This window comes from Melanotaenia boesemani, chromosome 7, assembly GCF_017639745.1.
Source record: "Melanotaenia boesemani isolate fMelBoe1 chromosome 7, fMelBoe1.pri, whole genome shotgun sequence".
Taxonomy (NCBI): domain Eukaryota; kingdom Metazoa; phylum Chordata; class Actinopteri; order Atheriniformes; family Melanotaeniidae; genus Melanotaenia; species Melanotaenia boesemani.
In genome coordinates, this window is record NC_055688.1 from 22644075 (window position 1) to 22667749 (window position 23675).

Below are 23675 nucleotides of genomic sequence, written 5' to 3' on the forward strand. Positions count from 1 at the left end.
TTAATTTCTTTTCTAAATATATTTAGCATCTCCATATCCTCACAAACGTCGTCCAAATTAAATACTGGTCTCACGGGCCACAACATAGTAAGAGAAAATTCAACGCCTGCTTTTTTTTGGGGAGGGGGACGACATCACAATTTATTTTCTGCTTCTTTTTGTGGGGCTGTATTTAGACCGTAAATGTTGGGAGTGTTTGCTGTAACGCTCGCGTCTTTATTTCGCTCTTGTGAGAGGCATTACTGTCGTCAACATATGTACGCATGCGCAATTACACTCCACACAACCGCAATAAGCAAATATGGCGGCGGCCGTCGACAGTGTTGTGAAAGTGTAAGTTTACCCTTTTTTTTCTTTTTTATTCATTCTAAGAGTGAAACGAGCAGTTGCATGAATGTGTTCGTGCTGTTGTTTGTGTATGCTTTCAATGAATTACTGAGAAACATAAACATATCGTATCGTTACTGTGGCATACAATAATTCTCCCAAGAGAATTACGTTATCTTTGTGCTAATGTTAGCTTGTTAGCTATGGACACTTGGAAATGAGCCGAGCCCATTGTGAGACCACTATTTATGTCTAACTCTGCAACTAGTGGGTGTGTTTACCGTGGTACACACAATATCAGTAAAGTGGTTTAGTCAGCCGCTCGTGAATGAAGGGACGCGTTAATTCTACACTGAACTATCAGTTTGGCGGGCGCTTTGTTGCTAACAATCAACCTTTTGTTCTGTCAGTACTCTACCGTTACAGTTAATGTGACACATCGTTATAAAGGTCCTGCGAATATTAAACATAAAATCTGGCTCAGAAGGCAGTGTGATACACGTTGGCAAATGCATTGAGCGTAAATATCGAATTTATGAAGAATGCATTTACTCATAATTATTATTTTTAGCTACATCGATGATAGCACTAAACTCTTGTAATTATTATGTTATAACGCAATGGCAAATGAGACATTTATAAACTAAAGAGTCAGAGGAGTGCAATATTTTAGAAGATAGTACTACAGTGCGCTAGTAAGTAGTATAATGATAATCAAAAACTTAGCGGCTCATTCCATAAAGGTCATTGTTCAACTTCATACATGTCTAAGTCAAAATTAAGACACAAAAAAAGGAAAAATGCAATTGAGAGCCCCATAAAAACAGTTAATGACTTATGCACAAGGTCAAGTTAATTCGTGGAGTATACGGAGTATACAATATTTCCCTTGTCTGAAAATTATCATGACAACTGCTTAGTATATTAAAGAAATACATGTTTCCAAGTTGTTACAACACCACAGATCTATTTTAGGACTTAAACGGATTTAAATGGAAAGTAAATGTTGTTAGTCGCCAGAATAAAAGGCAATACAAAGTGCTATATTCTACTACTACAGTTTAACTTTACATTTTATCTTTTTCAATATGTATTCAGCAGTGAGTAGAACCAAACTACCCAAGGCTGTGTTATTTGACCTGTCCGTGTTCGGTCTTCGCATTTCAGGCTGGGAGAGCAGTATTATAGAGATGCCATGGAGCAGTGTCATAGCTACAATGCTCGTCTCTGTGCTGAGCGCAGCATCCTCATGCCTTTTCTGGACTCTCAGACTGGTGTTGCACAGTCAAACTGTTACATCTGGATGGAGAAAAGACATCGGAGCACAGGTATATAGCATGATTATGAGCTCAATTTTAGTTCTGCTATTGTTTTATGATATAATCAAATAATGGCAACATTTTATTAAAGCTCAACTAATTGTAATGATCAATACAGCCTCAAAAACTTAACCTTTTTTTTTTTTTGTTACGGCAACTTTTACCCCTTTGTGTTGCATCAGGTTTAGCTCCAGGCCAGCTGTACTCTTACCCAGCTCGTCGTTGGAGGAAGAAACGGCGTTCCCATCCACCTGAGGACCCCCGCTTGGCCTTCCCCCCACTCAAAGCAGGTACCGCTTTCACTGAAAAACTTTTTCCATCATATTTGTTTATTCTGGTAAAGCCTTTACCTGTAAATTTTAATCTTTATTAGTAAGCAACAGACCTTTTTATATTGGTTGATCAGTTTTAATTTTTATTTGTCCGATTTAGTTTTCATGTCAATGCATGTATTTCTGTTCTGTTTGGTACTTGCAGCAGATTTAGAGTTGGGTCTGAAGCGTGATGCATTGGGAGCAGTGGATGGAAGCAGCTTGGAAGCTTTGCTGAAAGGGGAGCCTCTTGAAAGGAGGAGCGGCGTGTCGGATCTCCGCGGCCCTGAGGACGATCCAGCCACCGTTGAGCCTCCTGCTACATCGACAGTTACTCACACATCCTCTGGACGCATCCGCAAGGTTAGGCTCAAATTTAACAAAAAACAAAATACATCAGATATTCAGTATCACTGATGATGAAATCATAGTTTTATTTTAAAAGTGCAAATCCTAATTTGGCTGCAGCACCAGGTAGTTTAAAGAAAATTATCAAGCACTCTGAAGTGATTTCATTTAAAGACCAAAGTTTTCTTGTTTTATGAGGTTTTGTAAAAATGAAACTTGTTCCATTATAATGTCAAATGCATAATATTATAACAAACTTCCCTCTTTTTCTGACTTGTAATTTTTGCACCACACTCTGTTAAAAATAAATAGTGTAGCTAGGTTTATTCACCAGACTGAGATAACAGTATGAATATGCTGATAAAGTCAAAGGGTCAGTATGTCTCAGACCTGAGACAGACCTTAGATGTATTTCAGACCTGAACATGATTATTTGTTCTGCTGCTTGCCTCTTAAATTTTCACATCAGAGGTTGTGACCATGTTTTGGACATTCACATTCTTAGAATGTAGCAGACAAAGTGCCAATATGGATTATAAAGTTTAAACATTTTAGGCTGTGAACTAATCTAGACTATTACAGCAGAGAGTCCTTGACCACGATGACTATTTGGACGATCTGGATGATGAAGACTTTGAGGATGAAACCCCCAAAAGACGAGGCAAGAGCAAGTCTAAGGTGAGTGTCTGAAGTGTTACTTTGCAGCTATTTACTCCTTGCAAGATGCCAAAAAAACAAAAAAGATGTAATTAAATGCTGCAGTTTTGAGAGTGTCACTGTGATCATGTAGAGTTTTAGTGCTTCTATTCAGTAAAATATAGTCTTTTTTTTGTCTGTGGTGGACTGGTGACCTGTCCAGGTGTACCCTGCCTCTCATCTGTTAAAATGCTGGGATAGGCTCCAGCTTCCCCGCGACCCTTAATGGACTACGCGGTACAGATAATGACTGAATATAGTTAATGCTGTGGTGGCATTTTTGTCAAATATTAAATTGGTTGTCTAGGGCCGCAGTGATAAGAATGGCAAGAAGAAAACAGAGGCTGCAGCTGCAGCGTTGGAGGAGAGAGACAAACCTTACGCCTGCGACAGTGAGTAGCAGCTTGCTTTTAACACCTGTCTGTGTCATGCATGATAGCAAATGAGGCTTTTGCTTTGCTCCCTGCTGAACGACAAAGACAAGCCTTTAGCCATGCATGGTGTAATCTGAAAGACCTCACCTAAAACTAAACTTTGCAACAAAGACTTTGGAGCAGTTGCTCTTCTGGATGCTTTTTTTTTTTTTTTTTTTTTTATAAATATATATATACTTTTTTTTTTTTTTTTTTTTTCTGGGATGATGCTCCGTGTGCGCTCTGTAACTTCCTGTTGGTCTCAGCTCACTGTGCAAATGTGTATGAGTTTGCTACTTGCGTGTCTGCCAGAAATTAATCATGTGAAAATACACCCAGAAAAAAGCTTTGGGTTGATGAATGGCTAACTTTCACCTTGGGCCTTTTTGAAGGGAGTTAGAATGAGCTTTCATCACGATAACACTTTTGTATGACGGTGTGTGTGTGTATCAGTCTGTGGAAAACGCTACAAGAACCGTCCAGGCCTGAGCTACCACTATACACACTCTCACCTGGCAGAGGAGGAGGGCGAGGACCGCGAGGAGATCGAGGCACCACCCACTCCTCGCCAGCCTGAGGAGCAGAAGAGTGAGTCACTCTCAAGTGCTGAGAGAAAGACGGAGAGAAAGAGAGAGGGGAGGGAGGTTTGGTTGCATGCCATGTAGCATGTATGTGTTTGTTCAAGGGAAATTTCTCTTTCTCTCATTCTTTTTTTCTGTTTTTGTTCCCCTTTTTCATTTTTTTAGTTTTTGATTTTCATGATTTTGGGGAATTATATTGAATGTTCCTGACTGAAACATGCTTGTAAAGTTGGGACTTTGGGCATTTTTTTCTAGATTATCATCCATCTTTTTTTTAAAATTTCTCCCCTCAATATCCATCGCATAGCCATTGTTTTTCTTTTGTGCACGCAATGCCATGTTTCAACATACGGGTGTGTTTTGTGAGTTGTCATTCATTTGTACAGATCATGATTCAGGGTGGGATAAGTCATTTGGATTGAATAAAACTTGTTGCTGGCAGATGTGACGTTAACAGGTTCATACTTGGAAAATTGAAAACTTTGATTTGCAAACAGTAATCACTGTCTAATTGTGTTTATCTTTAGACAGCGACCCTGCAGTTTTAAGAAACGTTAAATGATTTTTGCTGGCTTACTCATTTGCTGGATTGTGTCATGAATCAGTCCTAATGTGCATTAAATACCTTCTCTTTATTTTCTCCTGCTCAGCTACTAAGAAAGGTCCCAACGGACTTGCTTTGCCAAACGATTACTGTGACTTCTGTCTGGGAGACTCCACCTTAAACCAAAAGACTGGCCAATCAGAAGAACTGGTATCCTGCTCAGACTGTGGACGCTCAGGTAGGAACAAGTCATCCCTCTGATTTACTGTCAAAGTCAGAGCCAATGTAGTCTGCAGTTTTCATTGTTATCAGAAGCAGATCTTGGTTAATATTTGAAAAAAGGATCTTTAAAATCAAACACAGGCTGTGTCCGAATGTCCACCCTACTCCCTAACCCCTCGATCACTACATAGGGCAGCACTACATAGCACACTACATAGTGACTCATTCTCTTGACAATTCGGACATGAAGCTGCCTAATTTTTCCTCGCTGCAAACCACGTGACTACCCCCGACACCATGGCAACCACAACCCGCGTCAAGATGTCATTCCAAATCCAAAGTTGTGTGTAAATATTTTTATTTTTATTCCTCATGTTGTAGTTTATTCTTTGTTTGCTTTTAGGTAATTTCGCGCAGCTCAATTTTTTCGCCTCCTTGCGCCATGTTGAGCTTCTGCCCGCAATGCATTGTGGTCTATATTGACCCGTCTAGTGACCATCGATGCTCACTACTTTTCAAGATGCATTGTGGGTAATTTTGAGTGCCCTCCTTTTTTCTCTCTGGACATTCGGACACTCCGACAAAATGCCATGACCCCTATATAGGGCACAATGTAGGGAGTAGGGTGCACATTCGGACACGGCCACAGGCAGATTAAAGCAGATTGCATATAGGGGGTCACTCTTCAGCTCGTGCTAAAATATTAATTGTCACCAGCAAATATAACCAGAAAACTGGTGCTAGCTCTATTAGTTGATTGAAAAGTTGCCTTCACTTTAACTATTCAAGTAAAGTTCACAAAGCAAGGAGTAGGATATACAGTATATTACATTTATCTGTCAGGTAAAACTGTGTTTTATTTTATCCTGGACCAGTTTTCATACAGCAGATGGTCAGTGATCTGGAACTAAACTAAACTGTAGTTATGTGGGCATACTAACATTTGCTTACATTTTTTATGTTATAGCTGTTGATCTACGCTTTTTACATCATGTGGAAAGATTTTAATCCTGTCATATCTGCTGTGGTTAGTTACTGTTGCTAAGCTATGATTAGTCAGTTACAGGGTGGGTTTTGGGCACAGCTGTTGTGGCGATGTTTATGTAAATATAACTATTCCTCATTCCTTTAGGCCACCCGACGTGCCTGCAGTTCACACCAGTAATGATGGCCGCAGTGAAGACCTACCGCTGGCAATGCATCGAGTGCAAGTGCTGCAATGTTTGTGGCACCTCAGAGAATGATGTGAGTCTCTTTTGGATGTTTTCAGCAAATTTGTACGCAGTCACATCGTGGCAAAATGTCAAGTTAAAAAAACAAAACAAACAAATAAAAAGAAAACAAAAACAAAACCACATACTGTGGCTTCTTTGCCTAGAGTACACAATGACCTTCTCTTATTTGTACACTACATCCACAACCATCCGTTTTTTTTTGTTTTTTGTTGTTTTTTTTTTTTTTATAAAATTTTGTCATGTTGAAATGATATGTATCCACCTCTTTCTCCTCCCTTTGTATTTGACAAACCACTTTGGTTCACCTAATTTGACCTATGAGGATTCTTGACTGGTTTTTTGCCACAGAGGAAATTAATTCAAAATGAATTTATACTGTTCTGTGATTTTTGTAGTGCAAGACTTAATAAGTAGTTAAACAACCAAAAATGACAGCTTACAGTTGATGGCTAACATTCAGAGAAAATCATTTTTCCAGCAGCCTGTCAGGACATACAGGGAATATGTGATTTACAAACTCCATACTTGTGAGTTGTACAAGTTTATGTTTTGTTTGTGCAAGAAGAGGCATGAGTGACAGTGAGACTTTTCTTCTTGGATTAATAGCTCCAGAAAGAAAGAAAGTTGGTGGAAAACACTACCAACAGGAGGAATGTGAAGGAGTTTCTAGTTCCCTAAACTATTATTCTATAAAGCTGTGGCAGCCTGAGGCTTGTTCTTTATTTGGGGCTTTTATTGTAAATGTCATCAGCATCAGCAAGTCTTTTGTAGGTGATCTCTTGAGATAATTTCTCATGTGGTTGGGAAGCAGAAGTATTGGCAACAGATATGATAATTATAGACCTAAATGGATATTGGTCCGCAGCCACACTGTACTAGTTAAACTGCTGAACATCTTCCACCAGATGACTTGGATATAACTGCTCAGTGCAGTCAACCTGAAGTAGTTTACATTTTAGAATAAAACATGCTCTTTTCAGTCGACTGAACATGTTGTGTTTTCACAGGACCAGCTGCTGTTCTGTGATGACTGCGACCGAGGTTACCACATGTACTGTCTAACTCCACCCATGACCGAACCACCAGAGGGTAAGTTACTGCTTTACTGCGGAGGTTAACTGACTACAAAGACTTGTGTGTGCTGTTATAAAGGTCACCTGCAAAGCAAAAACCACCTAATTGGTCTGATGTGCTGCCTCATCCTCTAATCGTTTGTGGAGAGAGCTCCTAGAGGTCGTCATAGAGATGTGACCTTTTGGACGTAAATGTATTCTTTAGAGTCAAGCTGTGCATGGAGAGTTTTCCAAAACAAGTGGTCTTGGCATCAAAGTGGATGATAAGCCTGGTTCTATTTGAGTAAATTCACAGCAAATATTTTTACATTAAGTAGACACTTGTCAAGGTATGAGAGTTGTCCTCCCTCAATTTAAAATTTTAGTAAGTAAAAAACAACAAACAAAAAACCCTGAGGGACAGTATAAAACACCCTCTTTGAAGATAATTTAATATTGTTAAGATTATAGGACCCATTGTGTCTAATTGTATAGTGATGATACAGTCGATTAACATCTTCCATCTTTACCAGTTCCCACTTGCATTAAAAGAAAAATGACCTGAAATTAATTTAAGCAAACTGTGAGTTTCTTTAGAAAATGGGTGGAAAATGTTTATATGTATGTTTATGTTCACTAAACCCAGGATTGTATGGATCATTTATTAGAAATGTTCTGAATTGTCAAATTGTTTAAAACTGACATTAAAGAAAGGGGATTGTATGGACACTGAGGTGAAGCTAAGCTTAACAGAGTGATTTGAAGGAAAGTTTTTATCAGTAAGGCAACACAAATTCCAGTTATATAAATTACAAGAACCTGTGGGCCAAGATATACATAAGATGCCAAAGTAAAACAGAAATAAAGTCTTCAATATAGCAAAAGTCTGCTTTATGTCATTGAAAATGTCTGTATTCTGGAAGTAGTAATGTTGAATTATAAGACAGAAGATCTGAAGCCGCATGGCCTGCCAGTTGTTTGTGGTGAATCTTCCATTGTGAAACTATTACGGCAGAGATTTGATAACAGACTTGGATAATCTAAAATTGTAGGCTGCAGAAAATATGCAAGATTAACATAAAATAAGTTTTAAATACAGATAATTCTGTCAAGACTAAATAAACCTGGCCAAGGACGATTAATCTCCCTTAAATTGTGAATAGACACTTACGTAAACCTTTCTGTGTTAAAACTGGTAATTATGGGAAACTTGTTTGGTTCAGTTATCTCTGTTTAGGAGAATATGTCGTAGTTGCACCTGCTGATCCTGTTCATTTTTAATTTGTCTCATGGATGATAGTTTTTCTCTGACAAATTGAAAGCTCTTTCAATTGAAGCTCTTTAGCTGAGATAACTATAGACTACTAAACGTAGTGTAATGCTTATTCTGCATTAAAGAATGTATTTCTACTTTATTCACGCTTATTTAAACAAGGATAAATGCATTAAGCATTGCTTCATAAAGTTATGAAGTTAATGCCATGCATACAGGGTTCTAGCCAAGGCTAATTTGCAACCCCTGTCCTTTGAAAGCGTAACCCATTTTGTTCCCCATCTCACTGTTTTTATTCCCACCAGGGAGCTGGAGCTGCCACCTGTGCCTGGCTCTGCTGAAGGACAAAGCCTCCATATACCAGCAGAACCAGAGCTCTGTCTCCGAGTGACTTCAAAACATGAGGCCCACCCCTCACCACCAGGACCCCACCCCCAACCAAAATGTCAGACCTCTTCTCAGTTCAGAGCTCCAGGCTCTGTCCAGATGTAGCAGAGCCAGATCGCGCATCAGCTTTACAGATCTTTCTTTGTTATATACAGCGCTAGTGGGTTTGGGGGGGGGACTCCAACAAAACAGACCTCAGATCAGTTGACACGGGGATCAAACCTTCACTACCAGTCTGCCTGCCAAGTCCTTGAGGCTTGCTATCAAACGTGTGACTTATTGTGTACAAATACAGTATAGACACACTTTCTTGTGGACTGTTACACACATACAAAACCGATAGCATGCAGTAACCATAGTAACTGATGTCTCCATGGGAGCTCACAGGATAAAATGGATTAGCATCACAGCTAATTATCAGCACCCCCTTCACACTCAAAAGACACAGTGTGGACCTTCAAGACAACAGTTTTACTCTGACAAATTTTCTATTTTTACTCACAAACGTGACAAAAGAATACATACATGGGCAAGGAATATTATTAGAATTATTATAATTATTGTCTTTGATCACTAGTGGGCTTTGTAGTGGCATTTGTCTGTGTACTCTTGTCTGATCTGTTGGAGCGTTTACGGTTTACTGTGTTTTTAAAGAGGTTTCCCTGAGGGGCGTCCAGCCAGTGCCAAGGTCATCCATCATATGAGACGCTTCGCAGCGACACAGGGAGCTTATCACAAGCACCATTAAGCATGATTGTTTTAAATTAGTGGCACGAAGGTGGTAAAGTTAAGTTAGCATAAAGCTTATGACGTTGCTTCTTAAAAAAAAACAAAAAAAACAAAGAAAACAGCCTTTCATTATTCAGTGTCAAAACACATCAGTCGCTTCAAACACTACACGAGTTGCATTTACTGCAGACTGAGTTCATCTGATGTTTTACAGCATCATTCATCCTGAGATGTAGCTAACACTCCTGTTGTGAATAGTGTCATACTTTCTGGGAAAACTGATAGTGGTTCCACATTTTATCCCATTTTAAACCTAACACATGACAAAGGAATCGGAAAGTCGCCTCATTTTCTAAAAGCTGTTTTTGCAACTTTTTAAAAACATAGTTTGGCTGTGTCGTCTTTTCATGCATAAACAGCTGCTGTCAAGTCCACACAACACACTCATTTACAAACTGTAGCTGCTTTTATCATTTGTCATACTGAGGCTGATTTGCATGCAGATTGCACCTGTATGAACACACACAAACTCACATAAGTGTTTTGTTTTTTCTTTCTTTTTTTTTTTACATTTTCTATTACCTGATATTCCATTGGTATTGGGAGTTTTTTCTAGTAAAATTTTGTAAAGTCTATGGTATAGCAAACACTTCAATATATAGCTCCTAATGTATTCTACGTACTGTATTGACTTTCTATTTTTGTTATGACTGTGACATGTTTGAATTCATTTCATTATTCTTATATGTCAGACCTTCATCATAAGTATTTGTAAAATGATGTACTTTGTTGTACTATTTTTATTTTTTACATTTCTTTGGTATTGAAGCTGATTTAGCCCGACTGAAATAAAATCACTTTACATTGTGTCTGTTGTTACTGACTCAAAATAAGTCCTGACTTATTTTATACGTATATAGATAAACCCTCAAACATTTGTCTTTAATTATTAAATTGCTATGTATTTGTGTCTTTTTTTAATTAACTGGTAGTCAGTTACTGGTTGATACTTTGTGTGTTTTTCCCTTTTACTCCTATTTCTATTTCTGCAGATAACTGAGCCCCAAGTATGTAATATGTTATATGGAAAGGGATTTCATTTTTTTACCTAAAACATGTTTTTATGGATAAAAATTTGTGAACCAACTATTTCAGTGGATTACTTTTACTGGGCTCTTGCTAATATACACCCTATTTTGTAGGCGACTGATCTGAAATAAGTGTTATGATTGTTGCCTGGATGATATACATCATTCAAATCTCATGTTTTCAATGGTGCATAACATGTAGGCACTTGGAAGGGAGACTGAAGAAAATGCATATTTATTTGTCATGTCCCGCCCACGACACGTCTGGTACAAACGGGTTAACAGCAAAGAAGCAGAAGTAATGCTGCAAAAATGCTTTGCTAGCTGGTAAACAAGCTGGTAAAAAATTCATGTTTTGCACAGATGGCACACCATCCTATTTATATAAAACATACTGATGCAGTGTTTATTTACTTTTTTCTTGCTTGATACTGATAGCAATAGGATCAGAGCATCTTGTAGATTTGGGACCATTTGTAAAGAACTATGCACCCAGCTTGAGCTGCAACAGAGTTTGTCTTTTCACTTTGCTACCAGCTGACCATCCTCTTTGTATACGTTAATCTAATGTGTCCTGATTCAGCACTTGGACAGCTTCCCGGTCTCATGGAGCTGTCCCTGGTGCTGAAGTCCAGTAGAGGTCCAGCACATTAGCAAGTTTGCGGTCTCAAGTGGTCCATCTTATCTAAATATTTTAAAGATAGAAAGCAGACAGTATTGAGCCAAACATACAGAATAAAATGAGCTCACCCTTGTTGGATTTTCTTATTTTGTTCTGCTCTTTGCACTGAACTAGATTAAATTTATTGTATGATGAATGTACCCATTAGCTGTTGCATGTTGATACAAAAGCATTTTACATTTTTACAAGCTTCAAGGTTTCATCCTAACTTAACTGACTCACAAAACATTTGAGTGTACATCGCAAGTTTAACTAGCTAGTTGGAGACATTTAAGAGGATCAGAACAGAGGTAATGAATTTTCATGCAGAGAAGAAGAATCTCACAGAATAAAATGTTTTATTGCACTCATGCCTCAAGAACAAATACTCAAGGACTCTTCAGAGAGACATTCAAAAACACCTCAGAGTTGAGAAGCATTATGGGAAGGAGGGCTTCATGTACAAGGCCAGGACAACAGTGGCTTAGTGCAACTATCTGGAGCGTGCTGAGCAGCCATGCTATGATGAGTACAGCTACAGACACAAAGGTGTGATGACAACTGTGACGTCAAACATGGAAAAAGTGCACAAACTAAGAAGCAGCTACATAAACGCACATGTATAATCTTGTCATTGAGGTTATTTGTGGCAGTTATAAAGTATTTAGTAAACTAACACACTGGGGTTCCTCATACAATACTCTTCATCTCAGAATACAAATTCAACACTTTATACATTGATTGTGACAAATAGTGCATTAGCATTTGGGTCCGATTTCACAAAATTTGGGCTGCAGGTGCTTCGGTACAAAACTATTTAAAATACTCATTTGTTAAAGGTAAACAATGTCGCTTACAGAGATCCAGTGTCACAGTAATGCTGCTTAAAGATGTACAGCCACTGTGAAATGAAATTAAAATTACTCTCTGCACACACCTGATGGCAGCAGTGAAGGTGAAAAACAAGTCAGGCTACCCCATCAGTGTGTATGCGGAGTAATTTGTCGTCTAAAGCCTTTCAAAGCTGACGGAGCAAAGGAGGAAGATGGAATAAAGCAGCAGGAGACAGAGGCCCAGCCTGCGGTCCAACTTCCAGCGGTTCAGATGGACACACAGAACCTGAGGATGGATGGACAGACAAGACACGTGTTCTTTGTTCTGTCTGAAACCAAAATTTAATAGAAGAAAAACTTCATTTCCTGCAGTAGATTTAATCTTAAGAAATCTTAGAAAACTGAATCAGGGACTCTGTGCTAGGAAAAATGATAAGAAGAAAATTAGATGTGAGAACAAACAGGCACCTGATCTGCATCTGTTTACCAATACTACAATCTCACAATTAAATCTCTCATTTTTTTTAAGAACAGCAGTGCTCAAGTAGGTGGAACGTTACTCACAGTTAGTGTGACCGAAGCAAGCAGCAAAATCACGGAGTACACCAGACCTTTGCTGTTGATTGTCACCTAAAACAGAGAAAAGTAAACATTAGCACAACATTTTCTGATGCTTTGAAACTGAATATGAAATGATGGCACTGTGATACAACGGCTGAGTGCTTGGATTAAAATTTCCATCACAAAAATATTTAAAAAATAATCTCAGATAATTTGAGATATTTTTCTGTAGCATCAAAAACACAATATAGTATATATTATAGTATAATTAACATAGAGTCCAGTCCATAGCCTTGTGATGAATCTTTGTGTTCATTGTATATTCCAAATTATCTCTAATTTTAGCCTCTACCAACTTTTAAAGGAGTATTGCCAAACAGATGCTGGGGGAGCTGTATAATGTTTAGCCCCAAATTTTAATATTCTACATGTTTTAATTATTGTTATTGGTAGGCAGTCAAAAGGTGCCAGTAAACAGTGGATGCTCCTTAAACTGATATAGTTGCACCACATCACTGACAACATGCCTGAGGACATGAAGCAGAAAGAATAACAGGAGTTACCACTGATCCATAGCTGACTATCAAAGTCCTGAGTGCCCAAGGGAAGCCCAGGCCCAGCAGCACGTCAAAGATATTACTGCCAATGGAGTTCGAGACAGCCATGTCACCCATCCCTGCAACATTCAACACGAACACGCAGCACAGGAAATGATGCAGGGCCAAATAATATTCAGAGCTTAAGCAGCTACGAAAAACTGGTGAGAGAATTTTTCTTCAAGATTGTAAACCTTCACATTTAGTATTTAAGGGTCCAAACAGCAAAATTGATGGAGCTCAGTTGTGTTTGTTCTCTTGGAAAAGTTTTTATTTTGTTCCATAAATGTTTCAAGGAAATATTATGTTTCATCACTAAATACTCACCACCACTCAGACCCCAGGAATTACAACCGTTAGTGAAGCTGTAATGATCAGGTTTATGTTTCTAGCAAACCATGTGGAGTCGCCTAAACGTGCACTGTAAAAAAGTTGTTAAAAAGGTTGAGTGAACTTTAAAAATGAAGGCATTTTTAAAACCTTTTTTGAGTAAACTCAATTAAGGCTCCTAGTGTTGGTAAACCTAAGTTATTAAGAGGGTAACTCAAAATTATATCCAAGTTAGGATAGCTATTCAGGTCTGATCGTGTCTTTGAACTGGAACAACTTATGTTGTTAAGTTAACAAAGTTGAGGTAACTTCTGTTCAAAAGGTGCCTCTACTTAATTACATTAGTAAATCTAAATAGTAATCTCAAGTTTGTCCAACTTAATATATCGATTTTTATTTACAGTCTTAATGTAGGTTAAAAAAAACACCAATTTTTGTTAGGTTTACTCAGAAATGCTTTAAACCTAGTTGCCTTACTTTTTTTTAAGTTTTCCCAACATTTTTTACAGTGTAGGATAATACGATCAAGTTTTTAAAATTTCTGTCAGTCATGTTCTTCTGCCAGAAATAAAGCTATAAATGCTTTTATTGAACTCTGATCATTGCTGCCTGTGGATAGTTTCTGATTTAATTTAGTAACCAACCAAAATATGTAAAAAATGACTAAATCAGCTGGTTAAATGCTTGTTGGCAAGTACTGAATACACACGTATACACACACCTTGTCGGGCGACGATGAGACTGGCCATACAGTCGGGAACACTGGTGCCAGCTGCTAGAAAAGTGATGCCCATGATGACATCTGGGATTCCAAGTGTGTAGCTGATAATGGTAACCTTTGCAGAGGAAAAAGAAAAAAAACTGTTAACGAGTGATCTTATGTCTGCACGTGTATGCGAGCCGTTGCGTTGCCTTTGAACTCATACCATCCAGACCATGAGGTAGGAGAAGAGGGCTATCCAGAGTGTAGAGGACAGGAATGTGAGCAGGTACCAACGCTCCCAACGCGGCTGGTTACAGTCAGGGATGGTGCAGTGAAGCAGGAAGCTCACGGGCCAAGAGAGCAGCCATTTCAGTCGCACACACCAACTGTCTGAGGAAACACAGATAACATACGTAAATCTACACACACACACACACACACACACAACAGTTTCTCCACAGGCATCATTACAGATTTATCTCAACAGCTAAATTATTCACATGGCATGGCCTGAATGTGTCTGTGAATCTCTGTGTCATCTCCTTTTAATTAGCTCCATCAGCTATAAAACCATCTATTGAGCTGTGAAATATTAACAGAGGGTGAAGCAGGAAGAGGTTCTGGTTGGTATAGAAGCATTAATGACAAAAGAGCATTGAGAGGAAGTCTTTGGTTTCCAGCTTGCCTCCTTTTTTATTAAATGTAGCAGCTGAAAGATTGCAGACAGCCAACAGATCTCATCATGTCACCAGCTCTGGATAAATACGACCTTATCCCAGTCAGCTGATGACATCTCATTTTTATATTTTAGTTTCAGCATTTAAATCAGATAAATACCAAACTTCCCTCAAGCATCAAAATGCTACAAATATAACCTTACTCCAGCGAGCTTTTATTCATTCACCTGGCAGGACGAAAGGTTTGAAAGGAGCATTCTCATCCTTTTCTTCAACCTGCTCTTCCTCCTCCTCTTCTTCCTCCTTCAGCTGCGCACCCCCACCAACCTCTCCACTCGTCTCTTTAACCCTCTCCCCCTCCAGTAGTTGTCTGTCTCCCTCAGCTGCCGTCCCGTTCTCCCTCCCCAAAGTTCCACTTGCCCCTAAACCTTCCTCCTCCAAAGCCGCACCCTCCTCTGGGTTCACCTGAGCCCGAATCAGCCTCTGCCTCTGTGGGTCGGGAGAAAGAAACAATGATGCAGGTTTATGGAACTGACTTTATTTGACTGTGGCTAACACTATGAGAACTAGCAGGAGGAGTGATTATGCAGCCAAGCAGGGCCTCACATTTGCCAGAGGGGATTAGGAAAGCGCTGATCAGGGGCATGAACACGAGCAGGGATGGTAATGGCAAAGCGTGCAGGAGAGCAGACAGAATGAGGATGCAGTGTTTGTTTGTTTTTGTGTCGGCCATAATATTAGGCATCAGGCAGCACTCTGTGTCTGTGTGATTTAGTTGTGGTTTTTTTATGGATGTTGTTTGATACACCTATGTGTAATTGCTGCAGATGCAGCTATCCCATTTTATCTCATCTAATACCAATTTAGGTATCACCACATAAGGACGACTATGGCCTCAAATTGATATAGTGACAAATTAGAATGAGTTAAAACTCACTTAAATTTTCATAACCCAGTCAAAAAAACAAACAAAAAAAAAACAAACAAAACAAAAATTATAATGTGGTCTGGTTATTACAAGGCAGGAGGCCTTTTAAATTGTGATTTAATAACAGTAAAATCATCAGCAACATATGAAATGTATTTGGTGATTTTAAAAATGTGGTACACCCACATTTAAGAAATATCAATTTAGCCAAACAACCAGGGGAACCAGATGTTATATGAGGGCTGTGAGCACGTGCAGTGTACCTCATTGATGACTATGCGTCCTGCCATACGCAGGCGGGTGTAGGGGGGAAAATGCGGGGTGATGAGAAGGCGGAGGCTTGCCTCTGAGAAGGTGAGCTGATGGGGGTGCAGATTCAGTAACTCATCCACCATCACCACTGCTGAGTCCTGACCGGCCACCACGCACGAGTCTGAGGACGGAAAGAGGAAATGGACAACTGTTTGCAGGGCATAGAAGTAAAAAAGATAATCTGCTTTAAAAACTGAAAGCTGAGAGAAAAAAGATGATGGATCGAGATAAAGGGCATCAAGTTCTATTTTAATTTGTATGAAATCCACGAGGGAACAGAAATTGCTTTGATTGGCAGCACAAACTGTGTCACTAGGTCTGCTGAGCACTGCTCAGAAACCGAGGGAAGCTTTTGATGTTTTGGAAGCACACATGCAAACGTACAAACTCGAGCTCCTGCACCTGGCTTCAGGGGAACCATATCATTGTCACAGTCGCCAGCGTTTCCGACAGCAGTTGTCCGTCGCAGGCTGCTCAGGCACGGCTGGCCGTCCACTCTGCAATGTCTCTCTACCAGGCAGCACAAAGATCGGTTGAACCTACACACAACACACACAAAGAAAATGTTCCATCAGTTGACATACAGCCTGTGTCATCTTGGTACCAAGCTAACAGAAATGTGGTAAAAAGAGACTCACTTCATGATGATGATATAGATTCCATACATGGAGATCAGGATGATGGTCTCCCACCTGAAACGTGCAACATTACTGTCATCATAATCACAGTTATTGTGGGTCTAATTTCAAAACAAAAGAAGCTGCTAAAATTAATGTAAGATGATCAATTACAGTCTTACCACAGGACTTTTTCATCATAGATCACCTGTAAATAAAATGAAAATTTAAGCACAACTCAGTAAAGGACTTTTTATGCGCATGATTCAAGCAGTAGTAGTCATCCAGTGTGTTCTGTAGCTTGTAGGTTGTCTGTACATGTCTTAAAATAAACTGAATAAATGTATTTATTGATGTGTGACATCTTGTGATTTAACTTGCTGATTCTTGCACTTGACATGTATTCATCAGTCTTTCTGGACTTGTGGTTAGTGTTGTAAGGATCATCTACTGGGCCTGTTGTTGGTCAACAAGCACCAAACACTGATGCTAAATTAGTCATGAAAACATTTAAGTATTCAAACACTGAGAAGAGGTCAACAGGAAAGCTGCAATTCTTTTTTATTAAAATGATATCTTACCAAAATAAGCACCAATATGGACAGGATGTAGAAAACAGAATCACGGAACAGAGGCCACCAGCTTAGAGAGATTGGCTGCAGGGAGAAAGAGGAGGGACACATTAAATACTGAAGTCCAAAGAGTGCTTTGTTCACTTGTGTGAAACAAAAAAACTAATGAGATAGTTCTGGAGTTTAATGGTGAAGCATGTGTTTGTGTGTGTTTTAATGGTGTGTTTTTCATTGTGGGGTGTATGTACTGCATGTCTGATCATCATATGTGTATTCAGCATCTTGTTTATATATCTAATTTACACATTTATTATTCCACCTACCTGCCAAGTGATTGCAGATGGACATCATCTGGAAGCAAGATTCTGTAGGTTGTTTTCATGCTAATAAAATAACAAACAAACAAACCTGTCCGGAGAAAATGCCGCAGAGGCCGATGATGACGAGGATGTTAAAAACAGCAGATCCCACAATAGTTCCCACACCAACATCTCCCTTTGTGATAAACACCCCTAAAACCAGAGCATGAAAACTTACAATAAGCTATAAATAGCTAGCAGAAGTATGACCTTTATTATATATATTATATTATATTATATATATATTTATATATGAAATTAAAATTTGGTCTCAAATATGTTAGCTGGAAAAATAAGGTTTATATATTAAACATTAGGAATTTCTTACTCTTCTGAACACATTTATACTGATTTCACTTGGAACCACAAAGACATGGTTTATGTAGTTTATGATGTCCTGGTACATTAAGGAAAATGTATTTTATCAGTCATGACTATATTACTGTATAATTTCCTTGAATGGAAACTTTGCATCTAAATCCAGGTAGCTAGAAGCCATTTAGTATATATATATATATATATATATATATATATATATATATATATATATATATATGGGCATAATATATACTGTAGCTCTGCAGTCAGCACAAATCAAACAAAGCATATCAAAACAAACACCTTTTACCAACTGTTAAGCACGGTAGTGGAGGGGTAATGGTTTGGGCTTGTTTTGCAGCCTCAGGACTGGTGGGACCTTAAAATAAATACATATAAACAAAACCCCACTTCAAGTTGTTGCTTACCAGCTAATGAAACATGAAGTGTACTTAGTCTTCTGTGAACTTCTTCACATTTTAGCTAAAACAGTATCATGGTGTGATAATGTATGCCAAGCTTTTTTCTTTGGGGACCCCTTCATGCATCTACTAAATGCCATGGATCCCCTGCTCCACCCTGTGCTCCACCCAGTGCGAAACCATGCTTGGTTTTAGGCTTTCAAAAGTGAGATTCTCATCATAAATACTGTACTCTGGTTGAGTTCTGTTCTTTGATAAAGCCAAAGCTGAATTAACAACAACCAGCCTTGCTTTTATTTATTAAAATAGGGACAATTTGTGGACATTAATCACAGTGGCTCTAATGTTCAAAGCCTAAAGGACCCCTTGTGTTCTTTGGGGGACCCCCTTTGGGGACCTCAGGATGGGAACCAAAGCTGTATGTCATTTGTTGTTTTGTCTTCTTATGTTTAACTTAGCTAATTATAAGTCCGCCACACGGACCAGATTAATTTTTTTTTTTTTAATTATGCCTTGATATGTATAAAACCTTAAAGTTGAGCAATATGTTTTTTGTTTTGTTTGTCCCTATATGACTGAATCTGTAATTTTAGTTAACTTTATGCTGTGTTCTCTATCAGAAGAAGCACCAATAATAAGTATTTCTGGCAACTTCCTTTTTGAAAGATTTTGATGATAACAAGGCTAACTGTTGTTCATCCAGATGATAGTTTTAAAACACCATGAACAGTGTGCTGTAAAGAACAAACCTGAATTTCCTGAATTTAACCCCTGAAAATTTCACTGATGCATATTTACAAGACAATTACACTTACAAAACTGGGTCACACGGATGAGTTTAAGTAACAATTACAGGTAATTGGAGAGATGGCAGACTCTATAGCAACGTAAAATGTGCTCTTTCTGACTTCAATGTTCATTTTATTAAATAATGAAATAGGCCATTAGTGACATGGACCGGAATACACTTAATACATCCGCTGTAACCCACAAGTGATTATTTAGATAAGTATCATACTGACCAATCAAAGAGGTGAAGAGCTCTGGGGCGGAGCTCCCAGCGGCCATGAAGGTTGCTCCAGCAACATCCTGACTGAGCTGAAGGTTCTAGTGGACAGAGGTAAGGAGTTTAAACTGGTTTAAGATATTCAGACAATTTCTTCTTGAAGATGTAATTATTTTCTATTAAATTTATATTTCAGTTCTGTTTGAACTTCAATGCCCAGTTGTTTTCACTGAGGCACATCAGGCTATAGTTAATAATACACTAAAAAAGCTGATTTGATGTTGCAAGGAAATTGTTAGCAGTAATAAACATACAGATTTAGAAATATAGAATACAAACACATTATGTTATCAAATTCTAACAACTTAAGAAGAAAAATCAAGTATGAATCTGTAGTCACAAAAACTACTTTATATCTCACATTATTTTAGTCTAAACTACGTTTAATTTTTCTCAAGTTCTTACCTCTGACACTTTTTCCAGTGATGGCACAAAGTAAACATCACACACTATGGCAAGTGCATGAAACATGTAGATAGCCTAAAACCGGGAGAAACATTACTAACCACTGGGCCTTTGTTTGTAGGTTTAGCAAAAGAAAGAAAAAAAAACAACAGAGCTTATACTCACACAGAGAACATGAAGGAGCACCGCTCCTTGTCTCCTCTGATCCACAGTAAAAATGTCTTCTGGAAACTCATTGATAGCTGTGGAAGAGATGGGCGGAGGGTAAAATCATCATGAGTGAAATGAGATGAGTTACTGAAGCACAGCTGAAACCACAAAGTGGTTTAAATTTTCATATTTCTTTTAATTATTTTCAAGCAAAACTCCCATAAAATCTTTGGAATGAGCTTATTAGATGTGTTGCTGATCTGCTTCTGTAATAAAACATGGCTGTGCTTTCACTGTTGTCGCTGTGTGTCTTTTAGAACAGCCCTCCACATTGTGTCAGGGATCTCATTTAAAAAGCCTATTGGACTGCTGGTCAGGCAAGACAAGCCCTTTGATGACATCAATGAAATTTGTGATGAGCTTTTTGATGTATTAACAGTGGGAAAACGATAACCAGATTAATCAGTAATGACAAAAAGCGCCACTTGCAGCTGCACCATGAACCTGGAAGTCCCTTGTCTTTGCTTTGGATATATGTTCAGTATCCCTTAGCAACAAGCGCCATGACTACTTGAGGTTAAAGCAGTGCTACATCCATGTTTCTACTTAGAAATGGGACTTTACACTGTGTCTTAATACTAGCCATAGCAATGAGTGCTTATCAACTATCTTTTTAAAATCTGTCAAAAGTTAACAATACAAAAGACGTGATCAATTTGGCCGACTTCAGCACTGCAATCACTTTTGCTAACAGATTGTTGGCCTTACCTCAAATGCCACAGCTATCCTGCAATAAAAAAACCCATTTTGAAGCAGACAAAACAGCAATTATGAAAGCTGCCTCCCAAATGTCTTTCCTCACAATGTTTTCTGATTTAGATCTGAGTGAGGATTTATAAAACCTTAGCCAAAGATGAGTGGAAATAACATCTAAGTAACACAAGTGTGACTAAAGTGGACTGGATTCTGGACAGAGGCGACATTGTGCAGTTAGAGGTAAACATGCAACATGTGCAAGAATGGATTCCACTTGGATTTCCTTGAACACCCTGCTCATTGTCTTAACAGTCAAGGGATCAGTGTTGGTGGTAAATAGTCCAATTTGATACTTGGAAGAAGATGTATTTGGGTCCTTTGAGCTAATATATTCTGTAGCTTCCTGAGATAGAACATTTTTTTTCTTGCTGAATAAATGTAGCTCAATGAATTTTCTATATTTGGCAAAAACCTCCTCATTTCAACATGAGCCTATAAGCTGCTGTCACTGTTTCCTTCTGGGTCTTTCAAACAAGTCAAATACATCCCAGCACATGAAGAAATGTTGATGAGAGGCTGTTCATCGGCAGATCATTACGACAGGGTAGGCACTTTGAACTGCTATAGATGCATGCAACATCCAACCACAAATACAGCATTGTTTCCTAGCAACTGGATCCCACATAAGCTTCACTGTGTTTAAACATCTAGATGTGCAGAGTTTTTAAGAAATAATGAATAAAGTAGACCTGGAAGGTAGATCAATGCAAATAGGAGGTGGATTTGAATTAAACAGATAAGTAGAGATGAGCACACTTTCACTTTGCCTCAACGCATCACAATCATTACACTGGTTATACACAGTGGAGGAATATCCAAATCTCTGCCTAGTGATGGTTGAGAAAATCCTCAGTCTAGAGATTAAGATTCTCACAAGTTAATGCATTAATAAATATCAAGTTAATAATAAGTTAATAAATTCCAAGATGACTCACCAGATCTAGAAATACTGCCACTCTGGTTGTCTTCTTTGTGCTGGATGAGCTCTCTCTTTGACAAGATGTCATGAGTTTGGAGAGCAGAGCCTAAAAAGAAGGATTGACATATAAGTGCATTCACTTCTGACTAAATTTACGCAAAGTTTATATTAATTTTGTTGCACCTTTTTTTAACTTTAGGCTTCTGCAGTTTTTGTTTTTCATGTAATCTCCACATAAATGTCATATGCCTGGTTAGAGACAGCACAAGAATAATAGGTTTTATGTGTTTATTTGTCCAAGTACCTGTAACATCATTAAAATGAAAGATCCAGGCAGCTGCAAGCAGACCGAGTCCACCGACGCAGAACCGGGGAAGGAACAGCGTGTGCCTCGGTCTCCTCGGAACCTTCATCCCGCCAGCCGCCGCTGCTCGTCGGCTCTCCGCTCAGAACATGCCGCCGCCACGATCACTCTCCCTCCCACCGGGTCCCCGCTTTTTTAGACCGGATCTGACTGGCCTGTTGCTTTTCAACACTGATCTATCGTCTATCGACACAGGGCTCCATCCACGTTACAGGAAGATGTTACCGAGCCTCGGCCCGTCATCAGTGTCTCAGCATCCAGCACCGGTGAAGTCAGCGTCAGCGACCCCGCATCCTCCACCACCAGCTTCACCCCCAGCAGATAAGCGCAGAAAACGAATGACCAGTCAATGTTTATTTGAAAATATCCACAAGTTCAGACATCTCTATCCCCATCCCTTCCGCCCCAAATCTGATCCCGTTTATGATTTTCCCGACCGGGAGGGGGAGTTTTCCCACCAGACTGGAGAGCCTTCAGCTGGGTGGGGCGACTGGAAGCACACAGCAGCTACCCTACATTTACATTTTATTTGTAAAGATCAGGAGTTTATCCAGGGAAATGTGAATATAGAAGTTTGCACAATTCTAAAACTATCTAAAAACCTCTGGCAAAAATGATATACTCTGTCTATGTTCTTTAATTATGTTAATTCTGCAGAAAAAATAACAAATTTCAACATACAAATTTAGTAAAACATCCATTTTTTTTTTCAGGTCAGCACCGAAACCAACCTACAGATTTTCAGTTAAGACAAATGTATTATTCCCCAAAAGGCAGTTCAGTTTTATATTGATTTTTCATCAGTCAGGCTTCAGCTTTCTCTTAGAGGAGTTATCAGATCAGCTTGGGCTGGAGGTTTCCTAATAGACCCATTTTATTTGTTTTCTAAAATTTCCACCATAAATATTTGTTTGGATTGAGATGTGAACTGCTTGCTGGTAACGTGAGTTATGTCATCCTGAAAAACGTTTGTGGAAATTTGTTTTCTTCAGTCATCTATATGTTTCATTGGTCCTGCATCAAACATTTTTGGCATCATCTCCTTGCTCAGCAGATTTGCCATTCATGACTGAATATAAATTTTCATTAAATATGAAATATTTCCTTTTCCCAAACAATAACTCCTGTTTCACTCCATTAAATTTTCTTTCTTTTTGTACATTTAAAATTAAAAGGCATATTGCTGAGTTTTCTGTCCTGATGCTTTAACTTCTATTTTGGTTGATGCTTTTACAGCCTTAACCTCTTAAAAAAGATGGAGAGTGCAAAAGGTGACAGGGAACAGCCATCTTTTGCACACTCCATGTTGAAGGAATTTTATATTCTTCTCTGCCAGTTTGACAGCTGCCTTTTTGGGCTATTTCCTGCCAATTTGCCAGGAGAAACAGTTCCTTAAGCCCTGAACGCACTCCTTTTAGTGCAGACTTATTTTCATATTCAGACATGATCAGGTATTTTTATGAGACATGCAGATTACAAGGTAATTCCATACTAGTTCTGTTACTTGATCAGACTCTTCCAAAAAGTGATAATTATATATA

At 38.7% G+C, this 23675-nt stretch overlaps 2 protein-coding genes across 9 annotated transcripts; one reads left to right on the top strand and one right to left on the bottom strand.

Moving 5' to 3' along the window:
• Positions 1–257: 257 nt before the first annotated feature.
• Positions 258–10304, top strand: dpf2l (D4, zinc and double PHD fingers family 2, like). 5 transcript variants are annotated; one of them, XM_041990842.1, is made up of 11 exons: positions 258–333; positions 1495–1655; positions 1829–1936; positions 2124–2320; positions 2888–2983; positions 3309–3393; positions 3868–4002; positions 4646–4777; positions 5894–6006; positions 7004–7085; positions 8627–10304. In XM_041990842.1, exons 1-11 carry the CDS (start codon positions 302–304, stop codon positions 8710–8712), a joined length of 1227 nt encoding a protein of 408 aa, XP_041846776.1. In that variant the 5' UTR covers positions 258–301; the 3' UTR covers positions 8713–10304. The 5 variants fall into 5 exon arrangements, with proteins under 5 accessions (XP_041846776.1, XP_041846777.1, XP_041846778.1 ...); XM_041990843.1 differs by having other exon boundaries at positions 2891–2983; XM_041990844.1 differs by having other exon boundaries at positions 2127–2320.
• A 1227-nt stretch (positions 10305–11531) lies between these two features.
• LOC121643442 (sodium/potassium/calcium exchanger 3-like) lies at positions 11532–23657 on the bottom strand. Of its 4 annotated transcripts, none has more exons than XM_041990865.1 (17): positions 22075–23657; positions 21787–21876; positions 20051–20127; positions 19886–19960; positions 19437–19521; positions 17724–17827; positions 17325–17399; positions 16926–16951; positions 16765–16818; positions 16529–16665; positions 16159–16247; positions 15114–15375; positions 14433–14599; positions 14228–14342; positions 13144–13256; positions 12584–12649; positions 11532–12305 (listed from the first exon to the last, which is right to left on the bottom strand). In XM_041990865.1, the coding sequence occupies exons 1-17, from the start codon at positions 22181–22183 to the stop codon at positions 12195–12197; spliced, it is 1755 nt and encodes a 584-aa protein (XP_041846799.1). In that variant the 5' UTR covers positions 22184–23657; the 3' UTR covers positions 11532–12194. The 4 variants fall into 4 exon arrangements, with proteins under 4 accessions (XP_041846799.1, XP_041846797.1, XP_041846798.1 ...); XM_041990863.1 differs by having other exon boundaries at positions 16078–16247; XM_041990864.1 differs by having other exon boundaries at positions 16511–16665.
• Between the last annotated feature and the right edge of the window lie 18 nt (positions 23658–23675).

Bases quoted from the DNA above. Each gene is read 5' to 3' on its own strand.
- LOC121643442 (XM_041990862.1), bottom strand. From the start codon at position 22,183: ATGAAGGTTCCGAGGAGACCGAGGCACACGCTGTTCCTTCCCCGGTTC. The intron at 14,343-14,432 runs GTATGAGTTCAA...TCCTCTGCAAAG, and splicing joins CCTACCTCATGGTCTGGATG to GTTACCATTATCAGCTACAC. The intron at 13,257-14,227 runs GTGTGTGTATAC...TGAATGTTGCAG, and splicing joins TCTCATCGTCGCCCGACAAG to GGATGGGTGACATGGCTGTC.
- dpf2l (XM_041990842.1), top strand. From the start codon at position 302: ATGGCGGCGGCCGTCGACAGTGTTGTGAAAGT. The intron at 334-1,494 runs GTAAGTTTACCC...TTCGCATTTCAG, and splicing joins GTCGACAGTGTTGTGAAAGT to GCTGGGAGAGCAGTATTATA. The intron at 4,003-4,645 runs GTGAGTCACTCT...TCTCCTGCTCAG, and splicing joins CCAGCCTGAGGAGCAGAAGA to CTACTAAGAAAGGTCCCAAC.